We start from the raw sequence: 15,705 nt of genomic DNA on the forward strand, positions 1-15,705 counted from the left end.
ACTGGAGTTTTTACTTTCACATAGAGGGTAATGGATTTGACCTTTTTCAGCTTTCTGAGCTCATTAGAGACAGCTTAATTGATTCTTCTCCTCTTGCTATGGAAATTAAGGCATGTTCAGGTGTGTGCTTGCTCATTTCAACCTGACAGCATGAAAAGTGCAGATACATTATGGGTTCAGACATATTTTTTTGACACTGTAAGGATCTAATGCCTTCCATTTTCATGGTAGCTGGAGAATAAAATAAGTTTCTGGGAGTTTCCCTGGCTTGCAGAAGGTCTGTCCCATTAAATGTAGGAAGTAAAAACAACAACCACCACTTTCACATTGTTTTTGCTGACTCGCTGGTTTGACATTAATTTAAAACAGTTAAAGTCTTAGGGGAGTACATGGTTGTTGGGTGGGGTGGGAGAAGAAGTGCTGTCATTCCACACAGGCAGCCAGCTCCATCAGCGACTCGCATGGGTGCCTGTCTCTGCTTGCTTCACCTCAGGCCCCCTCTCTTTCTCTCTCCCTCTTCCAATTGCTCCCTCCCTCTCCCTTTGAGGCCCGTTTTGCACTCAACGACTTCCATGTGGATGTCTCTCCCCTCCCCCCTCAAAGTAAATATTTATAGGGTTTGAATAGCATGATCCTGCTGTCTTTGTGAACAACAATAGTATTTCCTCTGTTTCCCACTCTGGGATTTGTCCGGGGCAAATAATTCAGAATGGATTGTTTTTCAGGGAAGGATTTCACTTCTAAAGGAGGGCTTGTATTCCTAGGAATGACTCCAGTAAATTACACTTAAAGGCTTAGCTCAGCATAATAAGCATGTGAATTTATGCTCACAGCTCCAGACTGGTTTACACCAAGAACCTAGTGGGCCATATTTCTGATGACTGCACTTGTTTCAGAGCCATAAACCATGCTGTTGCTTTAATGTTTCAGCATCAGTAAAATTCATATTTACTTTTGTCGTAATTGTGCTATTGGCCTCTTTTCGTTCCCTAACAGTTTGCCTTTTTTGTCAGGTGTGTGCCCTTTTTTCAGTATGTTGTTTCAATTTGTCTTCCAGTGCCATCACCACCTATAGCCAGATGGGTGCCAGACACACCTTCGACGCCCCCACCTTCCTCCTCTCTGTTGGTTATTTTCTTGGAGTGCTTTGCGGTTCCTTCCTCGTGGGTTTCATATTCACAGTCATCACAGCCCTCATATCCTTTCATCCCCTCCCATCTCTGCCTCTGCACCCGGAACTCAATTATCACCTCTGTATCCCCTGCAATCTATCCACATCCTCAACTTGGTAATTGCCTCTCTAACAAACCCCTGCTGGATCACCTTTATCAACGAAAGCAACGCAGGCACGTCTCAAGTGCTCATGCAACATGGTTGCAGAGAGGTCGTCAATCAAGCCAATAGCCTTCGATGAAGTTTCGACTTGCGCTGTTGTCCAGCATTTCTCTCTGATCTTTAGGATGAAAAATGAGGGTGTGTCGTGAGAGGTTTGTGGCACAGCTCAGCTCTTATTTACAGTGACTAATCTCTGGGTGCGAAGCAAATCACAAAGTGAGCATTATTAGATTTTGCTGATGCTAACCATAGCAACAGCTTGCTCTTTTGTGCTGTCTCTTCAAACACAAGATTCACTTTGACGTACAGTTGTTCAGTTATCTTTTAATTACTCTCGACCTGTAATTACAGCAAGTGAAGATTTGGGAAATTTTCATTATTGTAAGCCAACAGGGCATTTGAGGGTTTAGGGAAATAGAGTAGCATACTGTAAATAATTATCAGTCCTAAAATAGTAATATTTACAGTGCTTAACCCCACTCATCCTCACTTTCTGTGTGATTATCACAAATACAGAACTCCCTACCTGTGTCGTTCTTTATAAGTACACTGTGTAAAAACTTTCTGTACAGTTTACAGGGAAACTTTGCCAGAGGGGATATGGGACAGCGAAAAAGCAGGAGAGGGATGTGGACTGCTGGAAAATCCTCGGACTTAGGGAGCACCTTCTGCAATTGTTTTTTGTTTGCAGATACTGCACTCTTTTTCTGCTTGCATACTGTCGCACTGGAGAGTGCATGTAGCCTGCCACAACAGTCACACATTTTAATTGCAGTTGCAGTTCCAACTGTGTATTAGCCTGATGCAAAGTGTTAAATACTATATCAGTGTCTTCTTGTATATCTTTAACTATCTTTCCACCTCACCAAATTCACTCGGCTGTGTGAGAATCCACTGCTGGAAACATCAGTCTTCTTCCTGCTGTCCTGGAGCAGCTTCCTCTCAGCTGAAGCCAGTGGACTTTCAGGTGAGCGCTATAGGACTTGTATATTGTGTGTGTGTGGCCATGTCGGAGCCCTGGGTAGCAAAGAGGTCAAACAGAATACAAATCCTGTTAGTGAACTGCTGCCCTTTCCCCCTCAGGGGTCACTGCTCAGCTGCATGCACTGAGTCACTCGCTGCTCCACAATATCAGTGGCACGAACAGCTGTTTGACTCGCAAGCTCTGCTGCTTCAAGGCGTCTCTGCGGCCATTGGCACTCTACAAAACTGGAAGTGATGTGTGCACATTCGCTGTTGTCTGGACATGACTGCCTGTGCAATTCCCTGCTCAAAAACGGATAAAACGTTCTTGTCATTTAACCCACACCAGTATCGGAAGATGGCCTTCCCTTACATACACACACATATCTTACCTGAGTGTCCTTGGCATTGTAGCGAGTCAGTAGTGTACAGATGAGAAAGTGTTAAGCCATCTCCAGTCTACAGGGAACTGCAGGTGCCAATCCCATTCTGGGCTCACCCCCCATAACTCATTTTAAAATGGTGTCCACCTTCCTCTGTTTGTGCATGTCCGTACCTTTAGTTTGGAGACGGTACCACAGATAACAGCAAGCCATAATAGGATAATAGCATTCTTGCTGTATGTGTAGGTTTCCTGGAAAGTCAAGAAGAGCTCAGGTCTCATGTAAAAATGAATAACACGTGACCTGTGTTACTATTCATGAAGGGGAGGTTGCCTCTTTATTTCATTGTTTTTTGTTTTCTCTTACTGATTCATAGTATCTGAAATCTTAGGTAGCTTGGCTCAGCTGCCTGGAATTTTCCTCATCTATTACTTCGTCGACCGGTAATGTTATTCTGAAATATGAATGTACATATGCACGCATTAGCGTTGTTGTTCCTCCTGCCCTTATTGTGTCAGAGGAAGTCCACTCATTCAGCTGATGTTGTAGTGCTCCATCTTACTTGGCAGTATTCCCTGTAGTCTGTGGAGGAGGAAGATGGTTTTAATGAAATAGCGTAACCTTTGTCTATTGGACCCAGCTGCCCTGTTTATAAAGTACACCGCTCCAAATGTGGCAGAGTGTGGGAGGCACACGGCAGCAAAACCTAGGCAGTTATTCTCAATATCTGATGCAGAGCCTCAGGTATTTTTAGTGCACATACAACTTCTGTTTAATGTATTACAGGGCTAAATGTAAAATACTACAAACCTGCAGTGTTGTTTTGCTGCTGATGTTTTGTCACAGTAATCTAAAACTGAGTACTATTGTAATATTCAAAATTCTGGGTACAAAATTAAACCCTACACAATTAATCTGTGTAGTGCTATTCTGTTCAAAGGCCTTATATGGTTCATTTGGGGTGAAGCGGCAGCTCATACAGATCTAGTCAGTGAGCGATGGGAGTCCTCACTGGTATCCTTTGTTAATCGAGGTTCTTTCGGTCTCTGTTAATTGCTGGAGTTTAGTGAGGGTGTGCCTAATGAACCTCAACCTCACAGGGTGCCTCGCTATCATTAATCCTATGCCCCTCAAAACTGTTCATTATGGGATGCGTCTCATCTGTTGCCAAGTGCCCTGTGTGGAATAGTCTTTCTGTGGATGGTGGATGATGTGTTACCTCTGCCAGTGTTATGTAAACCAAGGAGGATGTTGTTGCCCTAAACCAGAATGAGATTTGCCATGCTGGCATGCTCCATTAGACTTTGTTGAACAGTGCTGGAAAGGACATTGTGAACAGGGATTACTGGAGCTAGCATAGTGCAGGTACAGGTCAGCATCCTAGTGTGAAGGTGGATGGTGAAGAGAGAGAGTAATGGACTGGCTTCACTTAGCAGCCTGAACCACAGGTGCTATCTTCTCTCGGCTGCTGTATTTATGGCTGCCAGCCCTGTCCTCTAACTATTGCTAGCCATCACAGTAATTTCCCATTTTTCCACCTTCTGTGATTCGTTCTCAAAGTAGAGGGAGCAAAAATGTGAAATTGAATTTCTGCAACAAAGCAAGCATGAGGCAGCAAACCACCTTTCATGCTATGCGTTTCAAATTCCAGCTCTCTGCTCCAGTCAGCCTCCTCTTTACCAGCAGGGGCCCTAATCACTCCCTCCACCCTGTTTCCTCTCTCTGTGGAGCTGCCTTTCTTTCCCTTTTGTACTTTGGCTTGTCATTTGTTTGTCTTTTGTAAATTTCTGCTCCTCCGCATCTGGCACGATCTTGAGTGATGATGTCATCCTTTAGCATTTATCATTCACAGTGATTCATGTCTCTAGAGTAGAAATGAAAGTAAAGTCTTTGGCCAGAAACATGTGGATGTTTGAAGTGAATTGTACAGTACATCTTGATTAAGCTGTTTATACAGCTGTACTTCACTGGAACCAGGACAAGGTGGATGCAGGGTTGGGCTAATCTGGTGTCACATACTTTATACTTGAATGCAGAAGTAGCTGCACCCAGGAGGGTACAATTTGATTCTTGCACTTTTGGGGCAACGCTTAACATACATCTGTTAATATTTGTTATATTTTACCATCATTTACATTTTAGAATCATGTTAACTAGTATCAACTAAACTGGAAGTCACTGTATCTCTGTCTTGTGAACTCAGCTGCTTCCATTAAAAAATGCTGGGTTGAACCATGCAGATAAAGACTCACACATAACTTTCCCATGATGAAAGAATTTCCTTTAGCATTTTCTCAGTAGCAGAAGCCACAATGCTCTGTGTGTTAACCAGCACACATCTCACACAGCCTGATTACATAATATGTGCATGTATAAGCAATTTTGTGTACATTGTTCTAATTAGATACCAGCACAACTCCCTTTTGTCTACACAACACTCCTCTATGAGTTTTTTTCCACAAAATGTCGATGGATGTTTAACACTTTGCTGGCAGTTTGGTTGTTGCCCCTTTTAAATTTTGGAATGTTCCTTTATCTTTCAGGTATTGTGGCGGTGCTGTTTTGTGGCTTGAGCCAGGCAAGGTACACACATCACAACTTATCCTCCGAGGGCAGGACCAGGACTAAGCAGGTAGGTTTATGGAGGAAGATTGAGCCCTATTTCATCGTTCATCTACTCACTTTGTTCACATTGCCTTTTGATGCCAATGTTTGTGTCTTGTGTATGTGCGCAAGCAATCATTAATTGCCATTACTGCTCTGGATATCCAGTGGGAGTCTGTGTGGGAGGCCAGTCTCCAGCTATCTGCTTAAAAGGCTGAGCGCAGATGGAGGCCAGCAGACTGTCATACTATACCGGCAAGCTTTACAGAGAAGCAAATAAATCAGAAGTACACACATATACTCATCTATGCATTTATTATTCATTATCGGTGCCACAGTGGAGATAACTGTTTATCAAAGAAAAGCCTTTTAAAAAGCTATGCAGCACAGTTGAAGCCTTTGCCTATAAAGTGAACTGGCTATGCAGTAGTCAATGCATGTGCATGGTGCAGGATGTTTACTTGGCAGAATGCTATTATCTACATTTTTATGATTTATACAGCATATGCAGCTCAAAGGGAAAGACAAAGTGATTTAGTGTTTGCAGACACTAGTTGAATAGCTAGTAGGAGACTTTTTTTTCTGTGGCATCTTATACGCCTTGTGATGCAAGCCTCTTAAGGGAAAAGGTACACTTATGCAATTAGATAGCTTTTTATCAAGGCCTTTAACCAAAACTGGTGCAACTGGTAAAAACAGACATTAATAAATCATTAATGAAATCATAACATCTGCTCTAATTGAATCCAGATACAACATAAGGGCCTTAATTAATATTTCATTAATATGATTCAAATTCTATTTTCATCGACAGTAAATGACATCCAAGCTCTTTGATATGACCGGGATCATTACAGGAACTGTACGACTGAGTTGATTAGTTGTAATATTCATCTACCAGGAAGTATCACAAGAAAGGAACAAATTATTAGCTGTCTTTTTAAGTCCACAATCTAGATCTACTCTTTTATTCTTTCCAAGTTTCCACAAACGGCAAGCAAATTATGACAAAACATGTCTGGTGCTAAATGCAAACACATTATGACCTCGAGTTGTAGATGTTTGCAGTTGCTACCTCAAAGGATCAGGGAATAATATCAACCCTGGATTTGTCATGCTTGTACAGATCTAAGCCTGTTTACTAATTTCAGATATGATCTGAGACCTTCACTTTCACCCTTCCTATGCACACACACACACACGCACACACCATCCACCCTGGACTCCTCCCCATCTCGGATGACCTTCTCCCTCGTGATCCTCTCAATCCCTTTTTTAATTTGCAGCTCTTTGAAGTCTTCAACTTCCTGGGGGAGATTTTCATCTCCAGCTACATGGGATATGTATTGTTGACGTTTCCTCACCATGTCTTCAAAGCCCTCTTCATTTCTGGGGCATTTGTATCCTTTTCTGTTATATGATGGAACATCTTCACTCCCTGCTGTACAGCCTTTGGATCCCACTCAGACCCCAGAAAATGTGTTCTGTTTAGTTTTGTTCTGTGCCTTCCAACTTCTGCCATTATCCATATCTGCACAATCATCTGCCACTTATTTGACCAGAGTGCTTTTGCTGTTTTATATCTTGCCTCTCTGCTGCAGTGCAGTGCAGTAATTTCCCCAGTCCTTTAAAAAAAAGAACCATCAGCACTAGGTTTGATCTGGTGAGCTCTGCAAATGCCATTCAGCCATTCAGCCAGTCTCCCATGATCACCATCTCTGCAGATTAAGATGCTGCAGTGCAGCATTTGCTCTGAGGAATGCCTGTGAAACATAAATTTAAATAGGTCTTTAATTATTGTTACTGCTGCTTGTTTTCCGTTCTCTAGCAAAGCTCAGTGGGGTAAAGATGTTTGCCCGCTTGAAATAAGCTTATAGTACTTTAATTTGTTGTGAATTAACCACCGTATCCCTGTTGAGGCTGAAGATTAAATGTTATTAGTTCTAGAAACTCCAGTGAAAAAGGCTCCTGCTGTCCTTTATGGTGTTCCCATCTCGTTAATATTAGGGGGAAATTCACTCTAAAATGCTTTTAACACTACTGGTGATGCATATTCACTTTTGTTGCCCAGAAAAGCGAGATGTTGTTTGATTGTATATTTATCTTGTTTGAGCTTTCACTGGTCCCAGCTTCTCAACTGCAAAAATTTACTTTCAGTTTCATATCAATGTCCTTCAGTTTTGGGCTGTTTCTCAAACAAAACAATTAGAAGACATCAACTTAGGCTTAGGAGCATTTTTCACTTTTGTTCTGATATCGATTTTGTTCTAAATGATTTATTAAATACTCAGAAAAGTAGTTGACAGATGCATTTTTATTAGTTCCTGCCCTAGTAGACAGTTTGGCATTACATTCAGATACCTTTAATGTATCTTCAATGTTATGGGACAGAAGAAAAATATACAGCCATATAAAACATTAAGAGAAAATATTAATTTTAGGGTGAAAACTGCTTAGAATCAAAGAGCAAGAGTTATAGACTTAATATTTTGCACCTAAACTCAAAAACAATGCAGGCAGAAATCCACCACAGAAGATTATCATTAGTTTCTCCCCTGACAGGAGTCTCTACAGACCAGAATGCAATGCAGGCACGATACATGTTACGTTATCAAAAAGCAACAAGCCTCTTAATGATACTCATCACATGTTTAAATTAAACTATCTACAGCAGTTGTTGTATACATCAGCTTGACTTCCTGAGGGGAACGGAGGTAGTAATAGCCCGACGGCTGCAATTGTCCTTGCCTGAGAGCTGACATTACCATAGCGTATGCCTGAGGAGAGACTCTAGTGGCCGCACTCCAAGGAGTTGTTCTTTCACAGTCCAGTGCCCAGATGGTCAGCAATTATTATTACAATCCATCTTCCACCATAGGGTCAAAGGAGCCAGAGAAAGAGTCGACAGAGCAGATTATTTTTCCAGCGCGCTTATGTTCAGTATGAGGGGCTGCCAGTGTTTGACTTGAACACTGAGCCTATTTAGCTCAATGGTGCTTCCATAACAAAAGCTTAGAGTGAAAAAATCTGGCTGACTTCTGTAACTGAAAGCTGACCCGGATGTAGAAACAGGAATAAATGGAGATCGAAGTCCTCTTGTACAGTGCTAAATAGTACAAATACAGTGTCTATAAAAATGGAATAACCCGAGTGATTCAACCCTGTTAATCGCTCTTTGGTTACGCAGTAGATTTTAATCACTGTAGCTTGCAGCCTTTGCCAGTGACAATGGAGATGGGCTTTAGTGGAAATGGGGCTGAGATGAAAGTGTTTAATTACCTCCATTCAAATAGCTCAGAGGCCTTTGATAAAGAGAAATGACTGCTTTTGGGAGAAGGATATTGCTTATAAAAATCCATAGGGTGCACAAGATCTAATATTGACGGCAGGGTGCACGGGTGCTCAGTTTTAGTAATAGCCCCTGTCAGACTAAGGTCCTCTGCCCAAGATATTGGTCCCTTTATTATTCCAAGCGTCATATTTGCACTTACTGTAGAATAGCTAAAATCCCATGTCCCCTTGATGATAAAGCAGGAGCACCTGTCTGCATAGATGATTTTTATGCACCAAAATTCATTTTTTAGTAAAAAGTCCCAGTCCAGCCTTCTCTGGTTTATAACCTTAACTTGGGTACCACTCTGGCTTCACACAGGCTCAGTTAGGTTAGGAGGTTATAAGGGGCTCCAGTAACTTCTTCTAAAAGTCTTACAAAAGATGTTAAGTGTATTCTGGATGGTAGCTGTGTCCCTGATTATTGTACAGATATTCTCTCCCTAACTGCTGCCCAGGACACTTAGCATTCAGTCCCATCCTATGTGAAACATCAAAGTGCGTGTTGAGGGCAGAGACAGCTGGAAGAGCCTGATTGGCTTCATGCCTCGGCATGGTGCCACACTGCTGTGTTTGCATCCTAAACAGAATAAATTCAGAGATTATTTTTTTATGTGTGTGCATGTTGTTAATATTCATGGATGTGCTCTAACAGCCGGATCTCACAAAGAATTTGTACTTTTGAATTTAGTATGGAATTAACTGTCATCCATTTTCTCTGATATGTATTAAAAGCATCAGACTTTGTGAAGTCATCCAGGGGGTTTCTTTTGTAGAATGGATAAAGCAAAACCTTAACTTATCAATAATTTACCCTAACCCTGACCATAATAACTTACTACCAGACTGAATCTCAAACAGCTTAATACCAGTACATTTCTTGCAAAAATATGTCTCTAGGACTGTCAGTCTTTCTAATATGATCCCAAGACATTGGAATTTTCATAGAAAAATACCCACATTTCAGCCTGTGAGTGTGTCTCAGTCATAAGTATTCTCCTTAATGGGCAACGTGAACAGCTCTCCATCTTTATATCAAGGGCCTGCAACATCTACCCATTGTCATTCCTCCTAAACCTGGGACGCACGGTCAAAATACATCGAACGCTCCAGCACTTCATGATGTTTGCAGGTACTGTTTCTCTAAGATCATGATACCTTATAAGATCATGTGATTTACTTTCATTTGTAGCAACATTTCGCATTTGTTGGACCTTGCTAAAAATATCTTAGCACATCTGTGGCTGCTGTGCTGATAAATGTTGTGTTGGGGATGTTATTGCTGCAAGAAACTGAAAACCTGTACTCTAATTTATCCTATTAAAACTCTTTAATTATTCCATTCTCTCCACTGCCTGCAGCTAATGGCATTAGTGAGGATCATGGGAGAATGTGTCCCCTGTGGAAGAAGTCTGTTTATGTGTATGTGTGTGGGAGGACACAAAGACCGGTGACACCCTCAGGCTTTATAATAATTCACTACCCTCATTACAGGAGATGTTTTTGCATTAATCGATTTTGTCTGAATTGTAGATTATTGTTTTTTAATCCACTCTCAGCCTTTTCTGTTTTTGTCACTTTCACTTTAGTGTTTGAGACTAATAGTTGACGCTCTGAATGGTTTGATGGTGCAGGAGAAAGGACTGTTTGATGTGAAGTGATGTAGGGTAGTACCGCAGCAGCATGTTTCGCTGCCTGCCTGACCCACTTTACCTCTTACGTAAGAAGGTTTCTTTTTAAAAAGCCCTTGTCTTGCTATTTTTCAAAACTCTACCACCCCCTCCCCCATCTGTTTCTCATGGATTTGCTCTGGGAATGTTTTGGCTTTAAGTATTATGTCACCACTCTACAGCAATCTAGAAGTTTGTTTTGGGGATGCTTGCTGGTCATGTCAATGATAGTGATAGTCATGGTGTAATGTGTTACCTGTGGACAGGGTTATTAACTGGTTAGCTCTCTCCTGCCTTTTTCAAATAATTGATTGCTAGATGGTTGTCTGGTGGTTTGATGGATGGCAGTAATTCAGCTGTTTGCTCACACTTGTCTGCTCTGCTCTCAGGTTTAAGGGGGGCTGTGGCATTTAGCCTGGCTTTAAGAGACACATCCACAGAAGTGAGGCGCACCATCTTCACCACCACTCTGCTGCTGGTCGTCTTCACCATCTGTGTGCTGGGCACGGCTGTCGACCCCATGCTGCGCTGTCTGGACATCAGGTCAGTGCTAACACCTCGCAGAGCGACACAGTCAGTGTGATGCAAGTCAAACCTATCATCCCATCTCTCCATCTGTCCATTTCTTTCATTTGTGGTTTCACAGACAGACACAGCTTGATTAGACTGTCACATGAAGTATTCAGCCCACTTGACATGCAACAGCTCTTTGTATATCTTTTCTCTGCATGTTTGAATTCTGCCTCTCCCTCCTTGAATTGCTGCTGCTGCCCTACGCAGGCACTTAGCTCTGTGTGTCTGCCCCAGCTCTGCCCTCTATTAATGACTTGCACAGCTTTTGCGTGTGGCAAAGGCAACAGATCCCAAGAAACATGTTACAGAGTAGATAACATTAAAATACACTTAGCGAAGCTGTACACATAAGCCCATGTATACAACTGCAGCTATGTAATAAGAATGAATAGTGAGTGCTTCAAAATAAAAAGTTTGCTATCACCATGGGTATCCGATCAAAATGCATAGAATAATCCACGAAACTTCAGAAATCCCTGAACAAAGCTTTATTTCTTGAAACTTAAAGGTTGCATTTATCACCATATATGGGGTGAGAAAAGACACACATGGGCTGTTCAATCTGAAAGACAAAAGAACCTAATGACAATCTTGCCTCACATGCCCATCTCAAAGGAATAAGGACAGATAAATATCCAAGTAAAAGTTCTAATATAAACTAGTATGGACACAGGATAAGAACTAAAGAGTAATATAAACTCCTTAACCATAACCATCTGCCCCAGCGAGTACCTGACATGAAGAGCAACAACAAGCTGGACACGATGCAGAAATGGCGTAACTTCCAGCCTCAACACGTGGCTCAGTCCTATGGCACTGTCCGTAAATAAAGTGTGATCAGGTGAACTCAAGTCAATGAGTGATGACAAAAAGACAGAAGGAATAAAGACAAAAATGAATTAGAGATCTTTACTACAGTGCTGTTATTTCTATTCAAGTCTGCGTGCTGTGATTCGAGGCCAGTGGGCGATAATGATTAAGGAGTGCAGAAGAGGCGTGAAGGATGCATGGCAGTAATTAGATACTTATATTATTAAAGAGTAATCTATGGCCCAGATCACAGTGGTATAATTGACTCCCACAGTCTTTCGAGGCAGTGCTGCTGAATCTCCAGTGGTATTCAGTCTGTCAGTGAAGCCTAATATAATTGTAAGAAAAAAATGTATGTATACAATATATCAGTAGTGGTCATTTGTCTATGTGTGGCCCTGCGATGGACTGGCGACCAGTCCAGGGTGTACCCCGCCTTTCGCCCGATGTCAGCTGGGATTGGCTCCAGCCCCCCTGTGTGCAGGATAAGCGGTTGACGATGGATGGAGAATATATCAGTGCAGAAAAAGCAAATGTCTTCTATTCTATAGAAGAATAGAAGAAGAAAATAAAAGTACTTGTGAGAAACAAGAAACTGGTTTATAAAAGAGCAAAACTGAGTTCAATAAAACATGGATATTACCCAAATGAAGAAAATTTGGATATTTATAAAATGTATTGAAAATAAAAACATTAAATATATATATCCAAAAGTGCACCCTCCTTGATTTTTGAACATTAAAACACCCTCTCTCAGAGCTACAAAACATAAAGCAATTTGAGATGTGAAACAAAACCTGCAGCTGCTCTGTTGTTAATGAATTGCAGATTGGCTTTGGTGATTCAATCTGCCAAGTTGTTAGTTTGAGCTTTTATAGCCAAATAAGCTTCGTTTCATTATAATACGTTTAGACGTTTATGAACCAAAGAAAGAACCAATATCTCTGTAAAATCCCCCAGGGCACTGGATTTGTGTCCACAAACACGGGTCTCTTGTTCTGTGTCAGTTGAGCAGCTTAAGGACTTTTTGCTCTGTTCTCGGTCCTGTCTTCACCAAGACTTAATTGTGTAAGAATTCACGATTAAGAATTGTGTTGTGTTGAAAGTGGATGGTGACTTTAAAGTGAGGATGAAATCCAGTTAGAAATTATCCATCAAGTTTAACAACCAAATCTGCTTCTTCAGGACTGTGTGGTTGTGTTTTTTGTCAGTTTTGACTGACAATAGCATCTTCCTGGCAACACGTAAGTAAAACAACTCAACAAATGTCAACACAGTCTGATTCCTATATTGTTAAATCTGGATTGGTAAGTGGAAATTGTGACATCAGCTTTTTCCAGCAGAGCACAGCCCCTTGAAGTGAATGAGAAAAGCACAAACAAAACACAAATAAAGATTGTCCTCACAAAGGAATGTTGTAATATCAGCAGAAAATTTAAGAAAAAAATTGCTGATTGAGAAAATTGGTTTGTGGGGCCTTTTGGTAACTGCCACCTTTTTCCAGTAAAAACCTACAATAACATACCTACAATGAATCAGGAATAACTCCTCAACCATTAGGCTTAGATGCAAAAGTCTGGTCTCATTTGAAAGGTCAGAAGGTCAGAATAAGGTCAGAATATACATCTATTGACATCTAAATTAACATATTTATTTTACCATTACAGACTAAATGTAGATGCAATAAAGAAAAATATTTTCATCCTCGCCTGGTAAAAAAGCTACATTTTGAATGCAATAAACAATAATCAAAATCATCATCAAACAGATTATAATCTTCATCATCTTTTAATACACCTGGAATGCAATTGTAACTGTAAATTTGATGAAAATAAACACAACAGTTATCAACCTTTTTTTCTTTTTAAATATACCAGACGAATGTCCATATTTTGGCAATATTTACTGTGTAAATGTTGACTTTTATTGGGAGTTATCCTTAAAACACTAATTATTTCCATACAGCATTCACGTTCATACACGTTCCAAATAACACAAAGTTCCCAAAACATTGAAATATAAAACAGTGCATATTGATAAATATTCCTGTGACCAAAAGCACTCCCATGCTGTGGGGGGGCTAGAAATGCTCTATACAAATATAGAGCATTTACATTTAACTATCCACCTTACACATGCATGAATGTGCATCTGTGGATATCTGTCCTGAACATCGCACCTGTTTTTTTGACTGCATATTTCAATCCCCATCACACTGCTGTCTTTGTGGGCATTCATTCCCTATTCTGGAGCCCATCACAGTACACTGCGTGGAGCCTTCAGGGCTGTCATGTTTGAGAGAATAGCTCTGTTTTCCTCACTTCCCAAGCTCCCAACTCTACTTCCACCCTCATCCGATTGTATGAAGCAAAAGGACAAGTAGCAACTTTGAAAGACTTCATTTTGGTGAATAATACATTACATCTCTTCACCTGAAGCAAATTTAACTTCCATTTCATCTCTGAAATGGTTTTGTGGAGGAGTCTTTGAAAGTAGTACTCTGTGTGAAATTACTTCGGTAAAATTTTTTTTTACCCCTATAGCTACAACAAAAGACCTACAACTGCAGGCTTCACATAAAAGAAAAAGAGGTAGTGAAATCTCTTTTGTTTCCACTTTGTGGAATTTGTTCAAGAAAGCTGGTATCACTGGGTGTATATGTGCGGTGCTGTGTGGGCCACACACTGTAGACAGAAAATGGTAATGATTATTTAGTCTGATGTATCCAATTTGTGAGTAGTTCCAATAAAAATACTGAAGATGGATTTGTTCTTGTTCATCAGGTTTGTGTTGCAGACATACAAACTAACAGACAAACTGACTGAACTATCGACTTTCCCTTTGTCAACTTTTTCAGTCTGGTACATCTGCTGGTTTTATCACTATCACCCCTGCCCTCCGTAAGCCAATAATCTAGAACTGTCCAACAAAACAAAGTTTCCAAGCTTGAAGAAGGAAAGGAAGGAAAACAGATCATGGTAATATAGAATGGCATTGTTTGTTTCACCATTCAGCTGTTTTAAGATTCTAACAGCCAGCCCCATGCATACACAAACACATTTATACACACTCAGAAAGGCATGCCATACAGAGGGGAGAGCTGAGCTGTGAAGGATATCTGTCAGACTGTAATGTGAAATTAATGTGCTTCATGTTTAGATAGACGGTTAAGGCACAAACCAGACGAGTAAAAAAAAAAAAGCCTCCTTTTTCAGTCAACTCACTGTTCAGTCAGACACTAGACAAAATCTACTTTTAAATCCAGGACTGTCTGCTTCTCCTCCTCTCTTTTCCTCTCCATTTCAGTCTCAATTTCAAGGCACATTATTGCACACACCAGAGTTTCGTCATGCACAAAATACATGGAACTGCACGAAAATACGTTTTTCCTTTATTGTGCAATTGATAGTAATCATTGACATACTGTCTAGAAATAAAACGTAATTTTTCTTCTGGTATCGTTCTCTCCTCTGCTTTGTCATGGTTATTGCTTAAGACCAATCTCTTCCTCCAGGGACATTTGCTTTCCAATGCACAAACCCCCACAGCTATGGTAGTTTTACTCTGCAGGAGGCAAAAACAAACTCTGGAACAGATTATACCCATCCTAGAGAAATGTCTAAAGTGAAAGAAATTATGAGAAAATGAACATAAGCGGGTTGATTATTTAAGTTCAAATGCAAGCTACTTATATACCAACTTATATTGAAGTTTTGATGCCCAAAGGTAAAAGCTCAATCTTGGTGCAGTGCAGCACACTCTGGAAAAGGGCAGGGTGGGTTTATCGTTAAGTATGACCAATACTTTACTCAGTCTTCCCCCTGCTGATAGTGATAATCATGTGCATTTTGCCAAATGTTATGGGATAGGATTCTTTTTTAAATAATCTTATATTTAATCTTTAGAGAATATGTGTTAATTTAAGAGATTTTGGTTTTATATAATGTACTAATGTAGGTTGTGTTAATTTGTGTATAGCAAGTTGCTCCACACCTGGTGCTAATGAGCTAATTATTGATGGACTTAATATTAAGATT

General features: G+C 40.6%; 1 protein-coding gene across 1 annotated transcript in view; it reads left to right on the forward strand.

The window, feature by feature from the left end:
• LOC119910509 (sodium/hydrogen exchanger 9-like) overlaps positions 1 to 15,705 on the forward strand; it is a 57,276-nt gene that overhangs the window by 14,537 nt on the left and 27,034 nt on the right. The window contains exons 7-12 of the mRNA XM_038729163.1: positions 1,058 to 1,196; positions 2,197 to 2,302; positions 5,225 to 5,313; positions 6,572 to 6,685; positions 9,636 to 9,747; positions 10,675 to 10,828. Coding sequence (XP_038585091.1) covers positions 1,058 to 1,196; positions 2,197 to 2,302; positions 5,225 to 5,313; positions 6,572 to 6,685; positions 9,636 to 9,747; positions 10,675 to 10,828 — 714 coding nt within the window. The remainder of the gene's footprint in view (positions 1 to 1,057; positions 1,197 to 2,196; positions 2,303 to 5,224; positions 5,314 to 6,571; positions 6,686 to 9,635; positions 9,748 to 10,674; positions 10,829 to 15,705) is intronic.

The sequence above is a fragment of the Micropterus salmoides genome, unplaced genomic scaffold, assembly GCF_014851395.1.
Source record: "Micropterus salmoides isolate LMB-PRFRI ecotype aquatic unplaced genomic scaffold, ASM1485139v1 Ms_hic_scaffold_1, whole genome shotgun sequence".
NCBI lineage: Eukaryota > Metazoa > Chordata > Actinopteri > Centrarchiformes > Centrarchidae > Micropterus > Micropterus salmoides.